The 24,775-nt window shown below is 43.0% G+C and overlaps 1 protein-coding gene across 1 annotated transcript; it reads left to right on the plus strand.

The window, feature by feature from the left end:
* Window positions 1-904: 904 nt before the first annotated feature.
* On the plus strand, window positions 905-23,257 carry LOC115194783 (Fc receptor-like protein 5). Its single transcript, XM_029754716.1, has 7 exons — window positions 905-1,098; window positions 9,712-9,756; window positions 14,019-14,279; window positions 16,669-16,911; window positions 20,445-20,558; window positions 21,432-21,473; window positions 22,607-23,257. The coding sequence occupies exons 1-7, from the start codon at window positions 1,065-1,067 to the stop codon at window positions 22,627-22,629; spliced, it is 762 nt and encodes a 253-aa protein (XP_029610576.1). The 5' UTR covers window positions 905-1,064; the 3' UTR covers window positions 22,630-23,257.
* The last annotated feature ends 1,518 nt before the right edge of the window (window positions 23,258-24,775 follow it).

Here is a 24,775-nt window from a genome sequence, read left to right on the forward strand (position 1 = left end):
TCTTTCTTAATATTTTAATCCCTTCATACTAACTATGTCGGGCAAAAAAAGAAAGTGGTCGGACGAATATGTACAATATGGATTCACATGTATAACGGAACGTGATGAGAGTCAGCGTCCTGACTGCATGATTTGCAATGCCAAGTTGAGCAATTCTAGTCTAGCACCGGCAAAACTAAGAGAACACTTCCTTAAGCTGCATGGAGATGGACAATACAAGAACACAACGCTCGCTGAATTCAAGATGAAGAGAGCCATTTTTCCAATTAAGAAGGGTTCGGTGAATGCGCATATGAAACTGGTGGGGGTCAGTACCTCCAACAAGGTTAAGAACCACTGCCCTAGACCCTACCTCCTAGACCCTACTCCCTAGACGCTACTCCCTAGACCCTACTCCCTAGACCCTACTCCCTAGACCCTACTCCCTAGACCCTACTCTCTAGACCCTACTCCCTAGACTCTCAAGCCTTTAGCTCCTCCTCCCTATAGTAGTGACTGATAGTAGGGGTTAGAGGTCACTCCTCTCAGATCTACAGTAGTGACTGATAGTAGGGGTTAGAGGTCAATCCTCTCAGATCTACAGTAGTGACTGATAGTAGGGGTTAGAGGTCAATCCTCTCAGATCTACAGCAGTGACTGATAGTAGGGGTTAGAGGTCAATCCTCTCAGATCTACAGTAGTGACTGATAGTAGGGGTTAGAGGTCAATCCTCTCAGAATAACACAGTTTAACGGACATGACCCAGAGGTGGGAGAAGTGGCAATGAAGAAATATACAGCAGTAGAGGAAGTATAGACAAAATAATCTACTCTTTCTTCCTCGGTTTCATCACGTCGTCAGCAGCCTTGTGTGTGTGATCAGAACAGGAAGGAGGAGGAGTACTGTCTATAACTGGAGATCAGTCTCACTCAGAACTCACACCACTCTGCTGGCTACTCTGTTGGTAGTCTACTGTTTCCTCCTCTAGGGGGGTCAGGGTCTCAGTGTGTCAGAACAGGAAGGAGGAGGAGGAGGGTCTATAAGTCTATAACTGGAGATTACAGAGTCTCACTCAGCATCAAGACATGAGAGAACTGACACCACTCTGCTGGCAGCTCTGTAAGTACTCTCTCTCTGTCTCTTTCTCTCTCTCTCTCTCCCTCTCTCTCTCTCTCTCTCTCTCTCTTTGTCCGTGTGTCGCGGCAGGTGAGATGGAGCACATTTGTCTTATACTCTGTGATTATCTGGTTTAATATCTATCTGGTTTAATATCTGTATAGTTTAATATCTATATAGTTTAATATCTATATGGTTTAATATCTGTATAGTTTAATATCTGTGTGGTTTAATATCTGTATGGTGTAATATCTGTATAGTTTAACACCTCAGCCACGCTCAAGGTCCTAAACGATATCTTAACCGCCATCGATAAGAAACAATACTGTGCAGCCGTGTTCATTGACCTGGCCAAAGCTTTCGACTCTGTCAATCTCCACATCCTCATCGGCAGACTCAATAGCCTTGGTTTCTCAAATGACTGCCTCGCCTGGTTCACCAACTACTTCTCTGATAGAGTTCAGTGTGTCAAATCGGAGGGCCTCTTGTCCGGGCTCTGGCAGTCTCTATGGGGGTGCCACAGGGTTCAATTCATGGGCCGACTCTTTTCTCTGTATACATCAATGATGTCGCTCTTGCTGCTGGTGAGTCTCTGATCCACCTCTACGCAGATGACACCATTCTGTATATGTCTGGCCCTTCTTTGGACACTGTGCTAACTTCCCCTCCAGACGAGCTTCAATGCCATACAACTCTCCTTCCGTGGCCTCCAACTGCTCTTAAATACAAGTAAAACTAAATGCATGCTCTTCAACCGATCACTGCCTGCACCTGCCCGCCCGTCCAGCATCGCTACTCTGGATGGTTCTGACTTAGAATATGCGGACAACTACAAATACCTAGGTGTCTGGTTAGACTGTAAACTCTCCTTCCAGACTCACATCAAACATCTCCAATCCAAAGTTAAATCTAGAATTGGCATCCTATTTCGCAACAAAGCATCTTGCACTCATGCTGCCAAACATACCCTCGTAGTAAAACTGACCATCCTACCGATCCGTGACTTCGGCGATGTCATTTACAAAATAGCCTCCAATACCCTACTCAATAAATTAGATGCAGTCTATCACAGTGCCATCCGTTTTGTCACCAAAGCCCCATATACTACCCACCACTGTGACCTGTACGCTCACATTGGCTGGCCCTTGCTTCATACTCGTCGCCAAACCCACTGGCTCCAGGTCATCTACCATACCCTGCTAGGTAAAGTCCCCCCTTATCTCAGCTCACTGGTCACCGTAGCAGCAACCACCTGTAGCACGCGCTCCAGCAGGTATATCTCTCTGGTCACCCCCAAAGCCAATTCCTCCTTTGGCCGCCTCTCCTTCCAGTTCTCTGCTGCCAATGATTGGAACGAACTACAAAAATCTCTAAAACTGGAAAAACTAGCTTTAACCTGATATAGCTGATATAGCTGATATCACTAGCTTTAACCTGATATGGATAGGGGGCAGTATTTTCACGGCCGGGTGAAAAAAACGTGCCCGTATTAATCTGGTTATTACTCCTGCCCAGAAACTAGAATATGCATATAATTAGTAGATTTGGATAAAAAGACTCTAAAGTTTCTAAAACTGTTTGAATGGTGTCTGTGAGTATAACAGAACTCATATGGCTGGCCAAAACCTGAGAAGATTCCATACAGGAAGTGCCCTGTCTGACCATTTCTTGTCCTTTAAGGTTATCTCTATCGAAAATACAGTATCTCTGCTTTACGTGACAATTTCTAAGGCTTCCATAGGCTCTCTGAAGGCACCAGAAAGTGGATTGAGATCTCTGCAGTCTCTGGGCAGGGTTCAGCAGCTCTGTTTGTGAGTGGACAGCCTAGTGGCTCAGAGCCTGGAGATGCACGCGCACGACAGTACTCCATGTTTTTCTTCACCTGTTTGAATGAAATCAACATCGTCCGGTTTGAATATTACCGCTATTTTATGAGGAAATTTGCATAAAAATTGATTTTAAACAGCGTTTGCTTCTAAGTACGGTAAAATAACATTTTGAAATGTTTTGTCACGATACACGCCTTCGCGTCACCTTTCGGATAGTGACCTGAACGCACGAACAAAACGGAGGATATTTGAACATAACTATGGATTATTTTGAACCAGAACAACATTTGTTGTTGAAGTAGAAGACCTGGGAGTGCATTCTGACGAAGAACAGCAAAGGTAATGCAATTTTTCTTATAGTAATTCTGATTTAGTGAACGCCAAACTTGGTGGGTGTCAAATTAGCTAGCCCTGTGATAGCGAGCTATCTACTCAGAATATTGCAAAATGTGCTTTTGCCGAAAAGCTATTTTAAAATCTGACACCGCGATTGCATAAAGGAGATCTGTATCTATAATTCTTAAAATAATTGTTATGTATTTTGTAAACGTTTATCGTGAGTAATTTAGTAAATTCACCGGAAGTCTTTGGTGTGTATGCTAGTTCTGAACAGCACATGCTAATGTAAAAAGCTGGTTTTTGATATAAATATGAACTTGATTGAACAAAACATGCATGTATTGTATAACATAATGTCCTAGGAGTGTCACACACATGAAGTTTTGAAAAGATGTTACCTTTTTAACCCTTTGAAACAGCCCCTATGACCCCAATTTAACCTGTTTAGGATAGTGGGCAGTATTTTCACGGCCGGATAAAAAAACGTACCCGATTTAATCTGGTATTACTCCTGCCAGGAAACTAGAATATGCATATAATTATTTTATTTGGATAGAAAACACCCTAAAGTTTCTAAAACTGTTTGAATGGTGTCTGTGAGTATAACAGAACTCATATGGCAGGCCAAAACCTGAGAAGATTCCTTACAGGAAGTGCCCTCTCTGACCATTTCTTGGCCTTCTATAGCCTCTTTATGGAAAATAGAGGATCTCTGCTGTAACGTGACATTTTCTAAGGCTCCCATAGGCTCTCAGAAGGCGCCAGAACGGGGAATGATGACTCCGCAGTCCCTGGGCGAAAAACAGTAGGGCTTTTGGAAAGTGGTCACTCTGAGAACAATGACACGGTTGCGCGCGTGCATGTGAAGACTCCATTTTCTATTTTCAGTGTTTGAATGAAAACAAGGTCTCCCGGTCGGAATATTATCACTATTTTACGAGAAAAATTGCATAAAAATTGATTTTAAACAGCGTTTGACATGCTTCAAAGTACGGTAATGGAATATTTTGAATTTTTTTGTCACGATAAGCGCCGGCGCATCACCCTTCGGATAGTGTCTTGAACGCAAGAACAAAACGCAGCTATTTGGATATAACTATGGATTATTTGGAACCAAAACAACATTGGGTGTTGAATTAGAAGGCCTGGGAGTGCATTCTGATGAAGAACAGCAAAGGTAGTCCAATTTTTCTTATAGTAAATCTGAGTTTGGTGAGTGCCAAACTTGGTGGGTGTCAAAATAGCTAGCCATGATGGCCGGGCTATCTACTCAGAATATTGCAAAATGTGCTTTCACCGAAAAGCTATTTTAAAACCGGACACCGCGATTGCATAAAGGAGTTCTGTATCTATAATTCTTAAAATAATTGTTATGTTTTTTGTGAACGTTTATCGTGAGTAATTTAGTAAATTCACCGGAAGCTTTCGGTGGGTATGCTAGTTCTGAACGTCACATGCTAATGTAAAAAGCTGTTTTTTTATATAAATATGAACTTGATTGAACAAAACATGCATGTTTTGTATAGCATAATGTCCTAGGAGTGTCATCTGATGAAGATCATCAAAGGTTAGTGCTGCATTTAGCTGTGGTTTTGGTTTTTGTGACATTATATGCTAGCTTGAAAAATGGGTGTGTGATTATTTCTGGGTGGGTACTCTCCTGACATAATCTAATGTTTTGCTTTCGTTGTACAGCCTTTTTCAAATCGGACAATGTGGTTAGATAAAGGAGAGTCTTGTCTTTAAAATGGTGTAAAATAGTCATATGTTTGAAAAATTGAAGTTTTTGGATTTCTGAGGTGTTTGTAATTCGCGCCACGCTCTATCATTGGATATTGGCAAGGCGTTCCGCTAGCGGCACATCTAGATGTAAGAGGTTAAGGGACTTCCGGTTGGCACAGGAAGCTTACAGTAAACACATATCCTCATTGGGGTAGGCTTTTACAGAATCCTGAGTTTCAAGTCTTTACGTTAAGAACTGACTGATTTACACAGGGTTGAATGCAGTGTTTTCACAAAACTGCAGGTTGGGTGTATCATAACACCTTTAGTGTAAATTTAACCACTTCCGGTTGCTCCAGGAATCTTAGAATCAACACAGGTAGACCTCATAAGTGGCCTGATGGATTGTCATCAAAGACAGGTTCATAAGGCATTCATAAACCACATAGGCTTCAGGTTGAATTTATGGGAGCAGGCAATGTATTCCTATGGGGAGAGAAGACATTGCAAACTGTTTGATGCAAACACACTGTTTTCACTGTTAAGGGTTAATGCCACATGGTCAAGGTTAGGCTTGCACAGATCGGGAGGACCTCAGGAACGTTCCTGAGGTTGAATTGTGCTTCTAACCCTAACGGTTCTCCCGCTGTCACCCAAAAGCACCTACAATTTAGGGCCAGGTTTCATTTTGGGCCTACTTTTTTTCACGGTCGCTGTGCTCAGAGCGAGCTACTGTCAAGCGGGGCGTCTCGTTGAACTCGGCACAGCCTAGAGATAATGGTAATGCCATTGCAGGCTCTGTGTGTCTTTAAGTACCGCACTCTGTCACTCCATCCTTGCTGTGTTCGTGTGTGTGTGTGTGTGTGTGTGTGTGTGTGTGTGAGAGAGAGCTTTTTTTGACATCTGTTGGGAGAAATGACTGATTTACAGTTCATGAGGGTTGCCTAATCACACATATGAAGTTTTGAAAAGATCTGACCTTTTTAACCCTTCGAAACAGCCAGAATGACCCCAATTTAAGGCACTTCCGGTTGACACAGGAAGCTGAAAGTGAACACATATCCTCCATGGGGTAGGTTCTTACAGAATTATGAGTTTTAAATCTTTACATTAAGAACTGACTGATTTACAGAGGGTTGAATGAGTGTGTGTGATTTCAGAAAATCACAGAAAATCACAGAAATCTCACAGAGCTCCGAAACCCACCTTAACGGATTCGTCTGAACATGCTGCAACTGGATCTGTAACTTTTTTGAAAAAATAACTTTTCTTTGAGCATCACCAATTGTACATTGTACTATTTCTCGTAAATTACGATAGAGAAATGGCTAGTTCTTTTTTTCCTGACACCGTAGGTTCATGTACTTTGATGTGAAGTGGTCAAATTAGCGCTCTATTTTCGTTTTTGACCTTTCATCCCAGAGAAATGGTCTTAACTCAAAAAGCGTTGAGGCATCGACGCCATCTTGTTTCTGGGCTAACAGCCCATTAGGCCAAACCTACGCTCACCAAGTTTCGTCTTCGAAGTCTTTTCCGTTTAGGAGAAATTGCCATGTCATGATTGGTGATATTTGTACATTTGCAATAAGATTCCATTCGCCATCTGGTGGAATTTACCGGGACAAAATTTGAACATTTTATAAAACGGAAACCGAATGTTCGTGAGACTTTATTTGATGACTTCCCGGAAGATCTTTCCCTGGTGCACGGCCCGACACCATCGGCAAATTTTAAAAACCATTCGCGGACATCTAGTAAGGGTCCGTACATTTGCAATATGGAGATTCTCATCGATCATACAGCAAATGCCGAAAAGTGCCCTTCATGTATGGTAAGGCAATAAATAGGCCATAGTGGCGACATAATTACCATTTAGCAGTTAAACACTGGAGGGATAGTGCAGAAGATGAATGTGCAAGTAGAGATACTGGGGTGCAAAGGAGCAACAAAAAAAACAATATGGAGATAAGGTAGTTGGGTGGGCTATTTACAGATGGGCTATGTACAGGTGCAATGATCTGTAAGCTGCTGATACTGATGAGTTAGTGAGGGAGATATGAGTCTCCAGCTTCAGTGATTTTTGCAATTCGTGCCAAAGGAAGAATTGGCTTTGGGGGTGACCAGTGTAATATACCTCCTGGAGCGCGTGCTACGGGTGGGTGCTGCTAAGTTAAGGGGGGACTTTACCTACCAAAGACTTATAGATAACCTGGAGCCAGTGGGTTTGGCGACGAATATTGAGCCAGCCAACGAGAGCATACAGGTTGCACTGGTGGGTGGTGTATATGGGGCTTTGGTGACAAAACGGATGGCACTGTGATAGACTGCATCCAGTTTGCTGAGTAGAGTGTTGGAGGCTATTTTGTAAATGGCATCGCCGAAGTCGAGGATCGGTAGGATGGCCAGTTTTACGAGGGTATGTTTGGCAGTATGAGTGAAGGATGCTTTGTTGTGAAATAAGAAGCCTATTCTAGATTTGGATTGGAGATACTTAATGTATTAGTAAAACTATTTAGTAAAACTAAATGCATGCTCTTCAACCGATCGCTGCCTGCACCTGCCCGGCCGTCCAGCATCACTACTCTGGATGGTTCTGGCTTAGAATATGTGGACAACTACAAATACCTAGGTGTCTGGTTAGACTGTAAACTCTCCTTCCAGACTCACATCAAACATCTCCAATCCAAAGTTAAATCTAGAATTGGCTTCCTATTTCGCAACAAAGCATCCTTCACTCATGCTGCCAAACTTACCCTAGTAAAACTGACTATTCTAACGATCCTCGACTTCGGCAATGTCATTTACAAAATAGCCCCCCAATACCCTACTCAATAAACTGGATGCAGTCTATCACAGTGCCATCCGTTTTGTCACCAAAGCCTCATGTACTACCCACCACTGTGACCTGTACGCTCTCGTTGGCTGGCCCTCGCTTCATACTCGTCGCCAAACCCACTGGCTCCAGGTCATCTACAGGTCTCTGCTAGGTAAAGTCCCCCCTTAACTCCGCTCACTGGTCACCATAGTAGCACCCACCTGTAGCACGCACTCCAGCAGGTATATCTCTCTGGTCACCCCCAAAGCCGTCTCTCCTTCCAGTTCTCTGCTGCCAATGACTGGAACGAACTACAAAAATCTCTGAAACTGGAAACACTTATCTCCCTCACTAGCTTTAAGCACCAGCTGTCAGAGCAGCTCACAGATTACTGAACCTGTACATAGCCCATCTATAATTTAGCCCAAACAACTACCCCTTCCCCTACTGTATTTATTTATTTATTTTGCTCCTTTGCACCCCATTATTTCTATTTCTATTTAGCACTTTCTTCCACTACAAATCTACCATTCCAGTGTTTTACTTGCTATATTGTATTTACTTTGTCAACATGTCCTTTTTTGCCTTTACCTCCCTTATCTCACCTCATTTGCTCACATTGTATATAGACTTATTTTTCTACTGTATTATTGACTGTATGTTTGTTTTACTCCATGTGTAACTCTGTGTTGTTGTATGTGTCGAACTGCTTTGCTTTATCTTGGCCAGGTCATAATTGTCAATGAGAACTTGTTCTCAACTTGCCTACCTGGTTAAATAAAGGTGAAATACAATAAAATAAAAAAATATTCACTATTATACAGAGACATGAGGGCATTTATTTTTTACCTTCATTTAACTAGGCAAGTCAGTTAAGAACAAATTCTTATTTTCAACAACTGCCTAGGAACAGTGGGTTAACTGCCTTGCTCAGGGGCAGAATGACAGATTTGTACCTTGTCAGTTGGGGGATTTGAACTTAAAACCTTTCGGTTACAAATCCAACACGCTAACCACTTGGCTATGCTGCCTCCCCGGCATGGAACTCCCATCTTTTTAGCACAGGTGAACAGCAAACCTGGTTGTTAAGTGTAAGTAAATTGTAAAGTCTTCTGTCTGTAATGTATTTTCATTATATGTCGGACCCCAGTAAGAGTAGCTGTCTCCATGGCATCAGACCCCAGTTAGACTAGCTGTCGCCATGGTATCAGACCCCAGTTAGACTAGCTGTCTCCATGGCATCAGACCCCAGTAAGACTAGCTGTTGCCATGGTATCAGACCCCAGTTAGACTAGCTGTCTCCATGGTATCAGACCCCAGTTAGACTAGCTGTTTCCATGGTATCAGACCCCAGTTAGACTAGCTGTCTCCATGGTATCAGACCCCAGTTAGAGTAGCTGTCTCCATGGTATCAGACCCCAGTTAGACTAGCTGTCTCCATGGTATCAGACCCCAGTTAGACTAGCTGTCTCCATGGTATCAGACCCCAGTTAGACTAGCTGTCTCCATGGTATCAGACCCCATACTTCCATTCATTTGTATGGGTTACCTTCAGACGAGTCCTGTGACACTTGTGGGGGTCGTAGAGCAAAACACACTTTCTACAGCAGATGCGGAAGGCCATCATAGGGGATGTGTTGGAGTGAAAGCAAAAAAATAGATACCTCTTAAACTGAATGATTTTGTTGGGGATGTTTGTATTATGTTAATTAGATTGACGCACAAATGTGTCACTATACTATTAAGGAAATTAATATCTGTGGTACAGCCCTGTGTTTATATCATGTACCATAGTGATAGTTCTCTCTGTGTGTTTCAGTGTTTACATCATGTACCATAGTGATAGTTCTCTCTGTGTGTTTCAGTGTTTACATCATGTACCATAGTGATAGTTCTCTCTGTGTGTTTCAGTGCTGTTGAGTACACTGGTATACTGTAGCCTCGGACAAGGTGGAGGTTAGTACATTTATCTATATTCACCACCTGTTCTATAATAGTAACATTTATCTATATTCATCACCTGTTCTATAATAGTAACATTTCTCTATATTCATCACCTGTTCTATAATAGTAACATTTATCTATATTCATCACCTGTTCTATAATAGTAACATTTCTCTATATTCATCACCTGTTCTATAATAGTAACATTTATCTATATTCATCACCTGTTCTATAATAGTAACATTTATCTATATTCATCACCTGTTCTATAACAGTATAATTTCTTCCTGGTCTCTTCATTGGTTCTTCATGTCTCCAGTCCTTATTCTCTTAGTAAAGAAGGTTCCATAAAGGTTCCAATTGTTCTAGCTGCTCTCAGAAATGTTAGTCTGTGATGTGAGATACAGACTGAAATAGCTACATATTGACTATAGCCTCTTCCTCATTGATTCCCCGGCGTTTCAGGTGGTACTGGGGATTCCCCGGCTGGCCAATCACAATCCTAAGATTTCGTGGAAACAGAGGGCTTTTAAGGGGTGGTTGAAGGAGTGCTCGGGCAGATGCATAGGAGTTTCCATCGGTGCGACTACGGTGGAGAGTCCAGACCAAGTCTCTACCGTGCACATTCCCTCAGAGTATGCCGATTTGGCTATCGCCTTCAGTAAGACGAAGGCGACTCTATTACCACCCCATCGACGAGGGGATTGTGCGATAAACCTCCAGGTTAACGCTGCACTTCCCAGGAGTCACGTGTATCCCCTGTCTCAGGAAGAGACAGTGGCTATGGAAATATACGTCACTGAGTCCTTGAGGCAGGGATACATTCGGCCATCCAAATAACCTGTCTCCTCGAGCTACTTTTTTTGTGAAGAAGGAGGGAGGTTTGCGTCTGTGCATTGACTATAGAGGTCTAAATTCCATCACGGTGGGCTTCAGTTACCCGCTACCTCTCATCGCTACGGCGGTGGAGTCATTTCACGGGGCACGCTTCTTCACAAAACTGGATCTACAATTTGGTGCGTATCCGAGATGGGGACGAGTGGAAAACAGCATTTAGTACCACATCTGGCCATTATGAGTACCTCGTCATGCCGTATGGGTTGAAGAATTCTCCAGCCGTCTTCCAATCCCTTGTGGACGAGATTCTCCGGGACCTGCTCGGTCAGGGTGTGGTGGTGTACATCGATGACATTCTGATCTACTCCGCCACACGCACCGCGCATGTGTCTCAGGTGCGTAAAGTGCTTGGGAAACTGTTGGAGCATGACCTGTACGTCAAGGCTGAGAAATGTGAGTTCTCCAAACAAGCCGTCTCTTTTCTGGGGTATCACATTTCCACATCTGGGGTGGTGATGGAATGTTACCGCATTTCGGCCGCGCGTAATTGGCCGACTCCGACCACGGTCAAGGAGGTGCATCGGTTCTTAGGGTTTGCCAATTACTACCGGACGTTTATCCGGGGCTTTGGGCAGGTGGCGGCTCCCATTACCTCACTGATGAAGGCGGGGCCGGTGCGGCTGCGGTGGTCGGTGGAGGCGGACAGAGCCTTTTGTCGGCTGAAAACTCCAGCCGAAAACTCCAGTGCTAGCGCATCCGGACCCCTCTTTGCCATTCATAGTGGAGGTGGACGCGTCCGAGGCTGGGGTTGGAGCCGTGCTGTCATAGCGCTCGGGCTCGCCCCCGAAGCTTCGCCCCTGTGCTTTCGTTTCCATAAGCTGAGTCCGGCGGAGCGTAACTATGATGTGGGGGACAGGGAGTTGCTGGCTGTGGTAAGGGCCCTGAAGGTGTGGAGACATTGGCTTGAGGGGGCGCGACACCCTTTTCTCATCTGGACTGATCACCGTAATCTGGAGTACATCCAGGCGGCGAGGAGACTGAACCCTCGTCAAGCCAGGTGGGCTATGTTTTTCATGAGATTCCAGTTCACTATCTCGTACATACCAGGTTCCCGGAACATCAAGGCTGACGCACTGTCTCCACGACACCGAGGAACGGTCCACCGACCCCACTCCCATACTTCCAGCCTCCTGCCTGGTGGCACCGGTGGTCTGGGAGGTGGATGCGGACATCGAGCGGGCGCTGCAGTCAGAACCTACTCCACCTCAGTGTCCCGCGGGTCGGAAGTACGTCCCGCTCGGTGTCCGCGATCGGTTGATCCGGTGGTCGCACACGCTACCCTCCTCGGGTCATCCAGGGATTGAGCGGCCGCTGAAGGCTCTGGGCTGCAGACCGCCACTGACAACTCTGGGCTGCAGACCGCCGCTGAAGACTCGGGGCTGGGGAGCGTCACTGGAGGCTCCGGACGGAGGAGCGTCGCCGGAGGCTCCGGACTTGGAAGCGTCATTATCGGTTCCGGACTAGTGACCACTGCTGCTGGCTCCATGCCTGTTCATGATCATCTCTACAGGTTCCACGCCATGGATCATCACCGGAGGCTTCATACCATGGATGATCTCTACAGGTGCCGGGCCATGGATTATTCCTACAGGCTTCGTGCCAGGGTTTACCTACCCTACAATAACCCTACCTACCCCTACACTAACCCTACCTACCCTACACTAACCCTACCCTACACTAACTCTACCATCCCTACCTACCCCTACACTAACCTTACCTACCCTACACTAACCCTACCTACCCCACACTAACCCTACCTACCCTACACTAACTCTACCATCCCTACCTACCCCTACACTAACCCTACCTACCCTACACTAACCCTACCTACCCCTACACTAACCCTACCTACCCTACACTAACTCTACCATCCCTACCTACCCCTACAGTAACCCTCCTACCCCTACACTAACCCTACCTACCCTACACTAACCCTACCTACCCTACACTAACCCTACCTACCCTACACTAACCTTCCTACCCTACACTAACCCTAACTACCCTACACTAACCCTACCTACCCCTACACTAACCCTACCTACCCTACACTAACCCCACCTACCCCTACACTAACCCTACCTACCCCTACACTAACCCTACCTACCCCTATACTAACCCTACCTACCCCTACCTACCCTACATTAAACCTACCTACCCCTACACTAACCCTACCTACCCTACATTAAACCTACCTACCCCTACACTAACCCTACCTACCCCTACACTAACCCTAACTACCCTACACTAACCCTACCTCTCTCTACCCTACACTAACCCTACCTACCCTACACTAACCCTACACTACCCCTACCTACCCTACACTAACCCTACCTACCCTACAATAACCCTACCTATCCCCACACTAACCCTACCTCCCCCTACCCTACACTAACCCTACCTACCCTACACTAACCCTACTGACCCTACACTAACCCTACCTACTCTACACTAACCCTACCTAACCCCACACTAACCCTACCTATCCCTACCCTACACTAACCCTACCTACCCTACACTAACCCTACCTACCTCTACATTAACCCTAACCCTACCTACCCTACACTAACCCTACCTACCCTACATTAACCCTACCTACCCTACACTAACCCTACCTACCCTACACTAACCCTACCCTACCCTACCAGTTTCAACTGTTCTGCCTGCGGCTATGGAACCCTGACCTGTTCACCGGACATGCTACCTGTCCCAGACCTGCTGTTTTCAACTCTCTAGAGACAGCAGGAGCGGTAGAGATACTCTGAATGATCGGCTATGAAAAGCCAACTGAAATTTACTCCTGAGGTGCTGACCTGTTGCACCCTCGTCAACCACTGTGATTATTATTCTCTGACCCTGCTGGTCATCTATGAACATTTTAACATCTTGGCCATGTTCTGTTATAATATCCACCCGGCACAGCCAGAAGAGGACTATCCACCCTCAAAACCTGGTTCCTCTCTAGGTTTCTTCCTAGGTTCTGGCCTTTCTAGGGAGTTTTTCCTAACCACCGTGCTTCTACACCTGCATTGCTTGCTGTTTGGGGTTTTAGGCTGGGTTTCTGTACAGCACTTTGAGATATCAGCTGATGTAAGAAGGGCTTTATAAATAAGTTTGATTCGAAATTTAGTATCACTAAACAGTAGATAGATACTAATAGTATCCTACGCTCATCACCAGGCTAAACATCTTGAGAATAGGTTCTCTGCTGTGTTTCAGCATCTCTGTTCCAATACAGGCTTTACTGCTCTTGAGGGCCTACATTTAATAATTTTCTCTCTCTCTCTCTCTCTCTCTCTCTCTCTCTCTCTCTCTCTCTCTCTCTCTCTCTCTCTCTCTCTCTCTCTCTCTCTCTCTCTCTCTCTCTCTCTCTCTTCCAGCCTCTCTGAGTGTCAGTCCTGACAGATCTCAGTTCTTTAAATATGAGTCTGTTTCGCTGAGCTGTGAGGTTCAGGGGAACTCTGCTGGATGGAGAGTGGTGAGGAACACACCGAGAGGAATCCTTTCAGAGTGTCATACTGACTGGGGAAAACAACAAGGGTCTACATGCATCATGCCACTAATACCATTAGACAGTGGATTGTACTGGTGTGAGTCTGGGTCTGGAGAACACAGCAATGCTGTCAACATCACAGTACCTGGTACGTCCACAAACACCATCTACTAACATTATAGTGTTTAGTGGTTCATCTGGTTTCAGATAGCTGATGTTATGTTTATATATGATGTTTATATATTATATACAGCTGGAGCTGTGATCCTGGAGAGACCTGTTTATATATGATGTTTATATATTATATACAGCTGGAGCTGTGATCCTGGAGAGACCTGTTTATATATGATGTTTATATATTATATACAGCTGGAGCTGTGATCCTGGAAAGACCTGTTTATATATTAGACACTCCACAAGGTCCCAGCTACATCACAAATGGTCCTTGTATTCAATAAAGTCCTTCTTTATATCCCAAAAACTCAGTTTAGCTGGCGCGCTTCATTCAATTATCCACCGGTTTCCCTCCTTCAAAATGCATACAAAATGAATCCCAAACTTTACCAATAAACTTCTCCAAACAAGTCAAACAACGTTTATAATCAAACCTCAGCTACCCTAATACGTAAATAAATGATACAATTTAAGATGGAGGATCGTTATCGTCTTTCCCGGAGATAAACAACAAAGAACGAGCTCTCATCCACGCGCATGATAACACTACAGCCAAAATGGGAGCCACTTAGAAAAACTACAAATTCTAGCTATGTTTTCCAAAAAACAAGCCTGAAACTCTTTCTAAAGACTGTTGACATCTAGTGGAAGCCCTAGGAACTGCAATCTGGGATGTCTTCCCTTCATATTAACCATGACAGGCATTGGAAACAGTGGTGGGCTGAAAAACATTTCTGGATAGTTTGTCCTTGGGTTTTTGCCTGCCTTATCAGTTCTGTTATACTCACATACATTATTTTAACAGTTTTAGAAATTTTAGAGTGTTTCTATCCAATACTACCATGCATATGCATATCCTAGCTTCTGGGCCTGAGTAACAGGCAGTTTACTTTGGGCACCTCATTCATCCAAACTTCTGAATACTGCCCCCTATCCCTAAGAAGATTTATACAAGAGTCTCAGTTGTGAGGCTTGCATCTAATTGTTGTATAAAATGAATGAGTAAAGATGAAACTATTTGTGAAATTATGTAATGTGATTTTAAACTGTTTAATGAAGGAAACTCCAATTCCCTTTGGAGTTTAACTAAATCATTGGCCCGCCCCATGAGCACAGACATTGATCTGGCGTCATGGGACAGCCCCTTTCAACTGTTACGAATATAACCCCACCGGGAGGAATTCCCTTCAGACCAGCTTACCTCGATAACCGAGAGAGCTAAGGTTTGAGTAGAGACCATTAACCTGAGTATAAGCTAAGTTTGTAATGGTTGTTGATACTCTGAGACTATCGATACCGACAGAATAAGAGCAAATCTTTGATACTGATTACTAGTCTGCAGCTAGGAATTCTATACCATTGAATGCGAAGGCCGACAACCTCCAAAACATCTATTCTATAACAACGTTTCTGAATGGGACTCTGAAGTGTCCATTCTAACCACGGAAGAGAGAGAGAGGGAGGACAAACTTTCCAATCGAAAGATTCCAACAGAGATCACGACGACACACTGAGCGTAAATATATATGGATTGCAATTATTCCCGAATGAGTGAGCGTTCATGTGCAAAGGATTAGCATTTCAATGAATATAATTATTAACTGTGTGGTGACTCATTTGTGTAATTTCCGCCTTTCTCAGTCAACACCCACTTCCCTTTGTCCACCTAGCCGCTATATCAACTAAGCCCACTAGTCTTTTGTCTTTCACGCCCTTCTCAGTCCCTTTGTCTACCAAGCCGCCATACCGGTTTAGCCCACTAGGGCACATCCCCTATCATTTCCTTGTAACCATATCTACTTTGTTTGTTTATGTATTTCTGTGATTATTTAGTTAGTTAATAAATAAATGATTGAGACAATTGATGTATGAATGATTCATAGTGAAGACTGGGTTCGTACAGATAACCAACAATTTACGACGTTTGGAATGAGACTAACGTGAGGTATAGAATAATTCATTAATTAGAAGACTAATTGATCAGATATTAAAATATCTGAAAGTTATATTAGGAAAATTAGAACTTTGTAATCTGATTATTTTCCTTGGTGCCCTGACTTCCTAGTTAATTACATCTACATGATAAGTTTAATCACCTAATAATAATTACAGAGAATTGATTTGATAAATTAACAGTCTTCAGTTTAATGATGCCAAAGACAAGACACCTGTTTGTATATGATGTTTATATATTATATACAGCTGGAGCTGTGATCCTGGAGAGACCTGTTTATATATTATATACAGCTGGTGCTGTGATCTTGGAGAGACCTGTTTATATATGATGTGTATATATTATATACAGCTGGTGCTGTGATCCTGGAGAGACCTGTTTATATATGATGTTTATATATTATATACAGATGGAGCCGTGATCCTGGAGAGCCCTGCCCTTCCTGTTACTGAGGGAGATTCTGTGACTCTGCGCTGCAGATATCAGGGAACTCCCTCTGACCTCACAGCTGTTTTCTACAAAGATGGATCCCTCATCAGGGCTGAGACTACAGGAGAGATGACCATCCCTGCAGTATCCAAGTCAGATGAAGGACTCTACAAGTGTGCCAGCTTGAAAGGAGAATCACCAGAGAGCTGGATAACAGTGACAGGTGAGAATATGAGAAACCTTGACATTCAGATTATCTGGTCTTTACACCGTTAAGAGGTGCTAAAACCTGCATTATAAACTGGGGGGTTCCAGCCCTCAATGCTGATTGGATGGAAGCCATGGTATACCACAGGTATGACAAAACATGTATTTTTAATTCAAATCAAATGAAATAAAATGTATTAGTCACATGATTCTGCCACCACCATCCTTCAAGACAAATCAAATTGTATTATTCACGTGATGCTGCCACCACCATACTTCAAGTCAAATAAAATGGTATTTCTCACAACAGGTGTAGACCTTACAGTGATATGCTTATTTACAAGCATTTTATTTAACTTTACATTTGATTTAACTTTTTTATTTAATTTTATTTAACCAACAATGCATTTAAAAAGAATACTACTAGTAATAAGAAATAAAAGGAACAATTAAAGAGCAGCAGTAAAATAACAATAGTGAGACTATATACAGGTTGGTACCGGTACAGAGTCAATGTGGAGGCTATATGTGGATGCTCCTAATCCAGGCACTTGTCATCTCCCGTCTGGATTACTGCAACTCGCTGTTGGCGGGGCTCCCTGCATGTGCCATTAAAGCCCTACAACTCATCCAGAGCGCTGCAGCCCGTCTGGTGTTCAACCTTCTGCGTTCATCCACCTCTGGCCTGCTCGCCTCCCTACCTCTGCGGAAGCACATTTCCCGCTCAGCCCAGTCAAAACTGTTCGCTGCTCTGGCACCCCAATGGTAGAACAAGCTTCCTCACGACGCCAGGACAGCGGAGTCAATCACCACCTTCCGTAGACACCTGAAACCCTACCTCTTTAAGGAATACCTGGGATAGGATAAAGTAATCCTTCTAACCCACCCCCCCACCCTCTCCCCCAGAAAAAGATATAGATGTACTATTGTAAAGTGGTTGTTCCACTGGATATCATAAGGTGAATGCACCAATTTGTAAGTACCGGTACAGAGTCAATGTGGAGGCTGTATACAGAGGATACCGGTACAGAGTCAATGTGCGGGGGCACCAGTTAGTCGAGGTAATTGAGGTAATATGTACATGTAGGTAGAGTTATTAAAGTGACTGTGCATAGATAATAACAGAGAGTAGCAGCAGCATAGAAGGGTGGGGGGGCAATGCAAATAGTCTGAGTAGCCATTTGATTAGATGTTCAGGAGTTTTATGGCTTGGGGGTAGAAGCTGTTTAGATGCCTCTTGGACCTAGACTTGGCATTCCGGTATCGCTTGCTGTGCGGTAGCAGAGAGAACAGTCTATGCCTAGGGTGGCTGGGGTCTTTGACAATTTTTAGGGCCTTCCTCTGAAACCGCCTGGTACAGAGGTCCTGGATGGCAGGAAGCTTGGCCCCAGTAACGTACTGGGCCGTACGCACTATCCTCTGTAGTGCCTTGCGGTCAGATGCCGAGCATTTGCCGTACCAGGCAGTGAAGCAACCAGTCAGGATGCTCTCGATGGTGCAGCTGTAGAACCTTTTGAGGATCTGAGGACCAATGCCAAATCTTTTCAGTCACCTGTTTCATTCTCCTGAGGGGGAATAGGTTTTGCCGTGCCCTCTTCACGACTGTCTTGGTGTGTTTGGACCATGTTAGTTTGTTGGTGATGTGGACACCAAGGAACTTGAAGCTCTCAACCTGCTCCACTACAGCCTCTTTGATGAGAATGGGGGCATGCTCGGTCCTCTTTTTCCTGTAGTCCACAATCATCTCCTTTGTCTTGATCACATTGAGGGAGAGTTTGTTGTCCTGGCACCACACGGCCAGGTCTCTGACCTTCTCCCTATAGGATGTCTCGTCGTTGTCGGTGATCAGGCCTACCACTTGTATCATCAGCAAAATTAATGTTGGAGTCGTGCCTGGCCATGCAGTCATGAGTGAGGGAGTACAGGAGGAGACTGAACACGCACCCGTGAGGGATCCCTGTGTTGAGGATCAGCGTGGCAGATGTGTTGTTACCTACCCTTACCACCTGGGTGCGGCCCGTCAGGAAGTCCAGGATCCAGTTGCAGAGGGAGGTGTTTAGTCCCAGGATCCTTAACTTATTGATGAGCTTTGAGGGCACTATGGTGTTGAACGCTGAGCTGTAGTCAATGAATACCATTCTCACATAGGTGATCCTTTTGTCCAGGTGGGAAAGGGCAGTGTGGAGTGCAATAGAGATTTCATCATCTGTGAATCTGTTAGGGCGGTATGCAAATTGGAGTGGGTCTAGGGTTTCTGGGATAATGGTGTTGATGTGAGCCACCAGCCTTTCAAAGCCCTTCATGGCTACAGACGTAAGTGCTATGGGTCTGTAGTCATTTAATCAGGTTGCCTTTGCCTTTGTGTTCTTGGGCACAGGGACTATGGTGGTCTGCTTGAAACATGTTGGTATTACAGACTCAGACAGGGAGAGGTAGATAATGTCAGTGAAGACACTTGCCAGTTGGTCAGCGCATGCTTGCAGTACACATCCTGGTAATCGTCTGGCCCTGCGGCCTTGTGAATGTTGACCTGTTTAAAGGTCTTAATCACATCAGCTACGGAGAGTGTACCGGAACAGCTGGTGCTCTCATGTGTGTTTCAGTGCTATTTGCCTAGAAGTGAGCATAGAAGGAATTTAGCTTGTCTGGTAGGCTCTAGTCACTTGGCAGCTCGCAGCAGTGCTTCCCTTTGTCGTCTGTAATACTTTTGCAAGTCCAGCCACATCCGACAAGCATTGAAGCCGGTGTAGTACGATTCAATCTTAGGCCTGTATTGACACTTTGCCTTTTTGATGTTTTGTCGGAGGGCATAGCGGGATTTCTTATAAGCTTCCAGGTTAGTCTCGCTCCTTGAAAGCGGCAGCTCTAGCCTTAAGCTCAGTGCCGATGTTGTCTGTAATCCATGGCTTCTGGTTGGGGTATGTACGTACGGTCACTGTGGGGACGACGTCATTGATGCACTTATTGATGAAGCCAATGACTGATGTGGTGTACTCGTCAATGCCATTGGAAGAGTCACGGAACATATTCCAGTCTGTGCTAACAAAACAGTCCTGTAGTTTAGCATCTGATTCATCTGACCACTTTTTTATTGACCGTGTCACTGGTGCTTCCTGTTAATTTGTGGTGGTATGGAGACAGCTACGAAAAATACAGATGTAAACTCTCTAGGTAGATAGAGTGGTCTACAGTTTATCATGAGATACTCTACCTCAGGCGAGCAAAACCTTGAGACTTCTGTAGATATCGTGCACCAGCTGTTGTTTACAAATATACATAGTCCACCCCCCTTGTCTTACAAGAGGGTGCTGTTCTATCCTGCTGATACAGTGTATAACCATCCAGCTGTATGTTGGTAATGTCATCATTCAGCCACGACTCAGTGAAGCGTAAAATATTACAGTTTTTAATGTCCCGGTGGTAGTTTTATCTTCCTCGTAGGTCGTCAATTTTATTTTCCAATGATTGCATGTTAGCTAGTAGAACGGAAGGCACTGGGAGTTTATTATCTTCCTCCAACTGCTGTTCCATCTCCCATTCCATCTCCAGCAGTCCCAGTGTCCATGTCTCTCTCCAGGCTGCTGTGTTGTCTACTGGTGGGGTCTCCTTACCTGCTGGTGACCATCATACTGCTGGTGAAATACTGCAGGAGCAGGGCTCAAGGTGAGAACCTGAGTTTATACAGGATCACCTCATTCCAACAGAATACCTGTTGTAAATCAGAAATATATCACAAGGACTGACAATACTGCAGTAGCTCTGACTGAGTCAGGTTGTAATGTGTTGATAACTGTATCTCTGATTGAACCATGTTTAAAGTGTTGATAACTGTATCTCTGATTGTACCATGTTTAAAGTGTTGATAACTGTATCTCTGATTGAACCATGTTTAAAGTGTTGATAACTGTATCTCTGATTGAACCATGTTGTAAAGTGTTGATAACTGTAGCTCTGATTGAACCATGTTTAAAGTGTTGATAACTGTATCTCTGATTGAACCATATTGTAAAGTGTTGATAACTGTAGCTCTGATTGAACCATGTTTAAAGTGTTGATAACTGTATCTCTTATTAAACCATGTTGTAAAGTGTTGATAACCGTATCTCTGATTGAACCATGTTGTAAAGTGTTGATAACTGTAGCTCTGATTGAATCATGTTGTAAAGTGTTGATAACTGTATCTCTGATTGAACCATATTGTAAAGTGTTGATAACTGTATCTCTGATTGAACCATGTTGTAAAGTGTTGATAACTGTATCTCTGATTGAACCATGTTTAAAGTGTTGATAACTGTATCTCTGATTGAACCATGTTGTAAAGTGTTGATAACTGTATCTCTGATTGAACCATGTTGTAAAGTGTTGATAACTGTATCTCTGATTGAACCATGTTGTAAAGTTTTGATAACTGTATCTCTAATTGAACCATGTTGTAAAGTGTTGATAACTGTATCTCTAATTGAACCATGTTTAAAGTGTTGATAACTGTATCTCTAATTGAACCATGTTGTAAAGTGTTGATAACTGTCTGTTTAGGTGAACCCAGGATACCCAGGAAGAAACACCAAGACCAATTAGGTGAGTTTCTACCTTACAACACAACAGCTGCAGGGGCACTATATGGTATTCTGAACACAGTGTGTACTATATTATGTTACCTCTTAGTAGTAGTAGAAAGTAGGATGGATTAGAGTCAACTACCACAATATGGTATGTAACTGATAGGAATTCATTCATTTAGGAGTAAATATTCTGGGTATTGTCGTGGAAACCCCCCCAAATAATGGGAGAGATCAATCACCAATCAGCATATTACTTTATTCAAAACGTATGGAATAATACATTATGGCCTTTCTCTTGCATTTTAAAGATGATGGTACAAATAAATACAAAAGAACGGGTTGTTATTTTCTTTGTATTATCTTTTACCAGATCTATTGTGTTATATTCTACTACACTCCTTTCACATTTACACAAACTTCAAAGTGTTTCCTTTCAAATGGTGTCAAGAATATACATATCCTTGCTTCAAGTCCTGAGTTATAGGCAGTTAGATTTAGGTATGTTTAGGATAACATTTAATAAAGGGTCCGATCCTTAAGAAGTTTAATAAGGAAGCAGGTCACAATACACACACAGGTGAATACATGAATAGTGAATAGAGTGCTCTGCAATAATGAGGCTGGTCGACCCAACAAACACCAACCCATTCTATGGAATGCAGGCTCCATCAGACCAGAGGATTAGAACTACCACAACATATGTCACTGATATGAATTCTTTTTTTTAACCTTTATTTAACAAGTCAGTTAAGAACAAATTCTTATTTTCAATGACAGCCTAGGAACAGTGGGTTAACTGCCTTGTTCAGGGGTAGAACAACAGATTATTCCCAGCTCAGGGAATTGATCTTGCAACCTTGTGATTACAAGTCCAACACTCTAACCACTAGGCTAGCTGCAATTAGAAGTAAGCAGCCTGGGTATTGACAAGGAGTAAATATCCCAGGTATTGATAAGGAGTAAATAGCCCAGGTATTGATAAGGGAGAACTGGACATAAGCAGGAGCCCCATTGGAAGTAATTTGATAGGATTCTAAGTAGCACAGTATTGACTAGTAAATCATCTGATATGATTTACCTTTCTAAGTGGTTCTGTATTGGATAAGTAAATACATGGCCACACTGATGAACTACTTCTGTGTTGAACAGGTGATCATGTTGAAGAAGAGTGAGGCTGAGATCACCTGATCACCATAACAACCATCAGAATGGAACTCATGGAATTCTAATATAGAACTGTGAGTCACAATGCTGTATGTTGTTACATTGTAGCTCCACCTGCTGGAACAATAGTGGCATTTGATCAAATGTGATCTATTATTAACTGATACATGTATTATTCTGATTGGAATGTGTTTTAATATAATGTGTGTTGTATTATTCATTCAGCAGCTGTCCTTTAACATCAGTCATATACTGGTCATATACTGTATAGCATTATGGTTGATACATTGTAAACGCCTTAACTTTTCATGTCTATACAGAACAACTGATAGGTGTTGTGGTTCAGGCATTATTGTTACAGGTTCAGTATAATGTTATACCGTTACATGTTACAGAGATAGAAAACATACAGGAGAGGAGAATTCAATTATTATCATTATTTACTTTATTTTCCCATTTTGGTCTCTACAATAGTTCATCATTATTTGATTTAAACATGAAACTAATGTAGGCCTTTTGTTTTCTGGTTGTTTTGTGGTTGTTTTGTGCAAAACCATTATTTTTCAATTAATTATCTAGGTAAGATATTGCTTTTGACTTTGTAGCATATAGAATTAAATAAATGATTTTCCTCAATCATGTAGCCTGTTTTTTAATCTGTTCTGAATGACATCACAACCACTCTGTTTTTAATTTAATTCACTTCCCTTCATGTATCTTCTAAATACTCCATTCCAGGTTTCCCCTACAGCCCCCAGGGCCTTGAGTATCTTCTAAATACTCCATTCCAGGTTTCCCCTACAGCCCTCAGTCATTTCTGCCAAACTGCTCAACTATCTAGTCAACAACTGACAGTGAAAGTCACATTTATTTTATATGATCAATGTTCTTGGCACATCCCAAGTTGTTGTAAATTGAAATATTTACCACAGCCTACTTGTTGTCCAGTGACGATTTTAGCTGTAAATCTTGGTGGGTCAAGGTACATTTTATTAGATTCATGCCAACAAAGCCACTACACAACACAACACTAAACAATACATTCATTGCACTATAACGGTGAAAAACGTTGCACACAAACTATTTAGGGCCTACATAAAGCTGTCCCAACAGCAGAGCCTTCTTTTCAGCACCATAGAGTGAATCCTCACCACCACTACCCCTGAGCCTCAGTGAAGCCTTGTCTGGCAGCAAAACAGTTCATTCAGCCTCATTAACTGCCTTTAAAAACATCGCTGATATGGCTGACTAGTTTAAACAAATGTGGTTTCTACTGACAATTGAGTTAAACAAACTATGGCATGAGGGAATGATGAGTGGATAAGAGGCCATCGTAATTTTGATTAAGACAGTGAGTGAGCTGAGACGGACGTAGTCAATATAACTATTTGTTCAGCACTTTTGAAATGCACAGCGACAGAATTCAGAACATGGGCCGTTCTTACAGTATTCTACCTGTTCACCAAGTCAGAACCGTAGGATATAAAAAGGCTCCTTAACAGCTTTTACCCCCAAGCTGTAAGACTGCTGACAAATGTATAAAATGGCCACCCGGACATTTATATTTGTTTTTGCACTGCTGCTATTCACTGTTCATTATCTATGCATAGTCACTTTACCCATACCTACCATACAAATTACCTGGTCTAACCTGTATCCCCACATATTGACTTGGTACCAGCACCCCCTGTATATAGCCTCATTATTGTTATGTCATTTTATTGTGTTACTTTATATTTTCTTTTTGACTTTAGTTCATTTCGTAAATATTTTCTTAACTTCTATGGGCTAGGTGGGACGCAAGCGTAGTGTACAGCCAGTGTAATCCCGTGGCGCGATATTCAAATACATCAAAAATGCAAAAACTTCAATTTTTCAAACATATGACTATTTTACACCATTTAAAGACAAGACTCTCGTTAATCTAACCACACTGTCCGATTTCAAAAAGGCTTTACAACGAAAGCAAAACATTAGATTATGTCAGCAGAGTACCCAGCCAGAAATAATCAGACACCCATTTTTCAAGCTAGCATATAATGTCACATAAACCCAAACCACAGCTAAATGCAGCACTAACCTTTGATGATCTTCATCAGATGACAATCCTAGGACATTATGTTATACAATACATGCATGTTTTGTTCAATCAAG

This window comes from Salmo trutta, chromosome 5 (genome assembly GCF_901001165.1).
Source record: "Salmo trutta chromosome 5, fSalTru1.1, whole genome shotgun sequence".
In the NCBI taxonomy this organism is placed as follows: Eukaryota; Metazoa; Chordata; class Actinopteri; order Salmoniformes; family Salmonidae; genus Salmo; species Salmo trutta.

Bases quoted from the DNA above. Each gene is read 5' to 3' on its own strand.
- LOC115194783 (XM_029754716.1), top strand. From the start codon at position 1,065: ATGAGAGAACTGACACCACTCTGCTGGCAGCTCT. The intron at 1,099-9,711 runs GTAAGTACTCTC...TGTGTGTTTCAG, and splicing joins ACCACTCTGCTGGCAGCTCT to TGCTGTTGAGTACACTGGTA. The intron at 21,474-22,606 runs GTGAGTTTCTAC...TGTGTTGAACAG, and splicing joins GAAACACCAAGACCAATTAG to GTGATCATGTTGAAGAAGAG.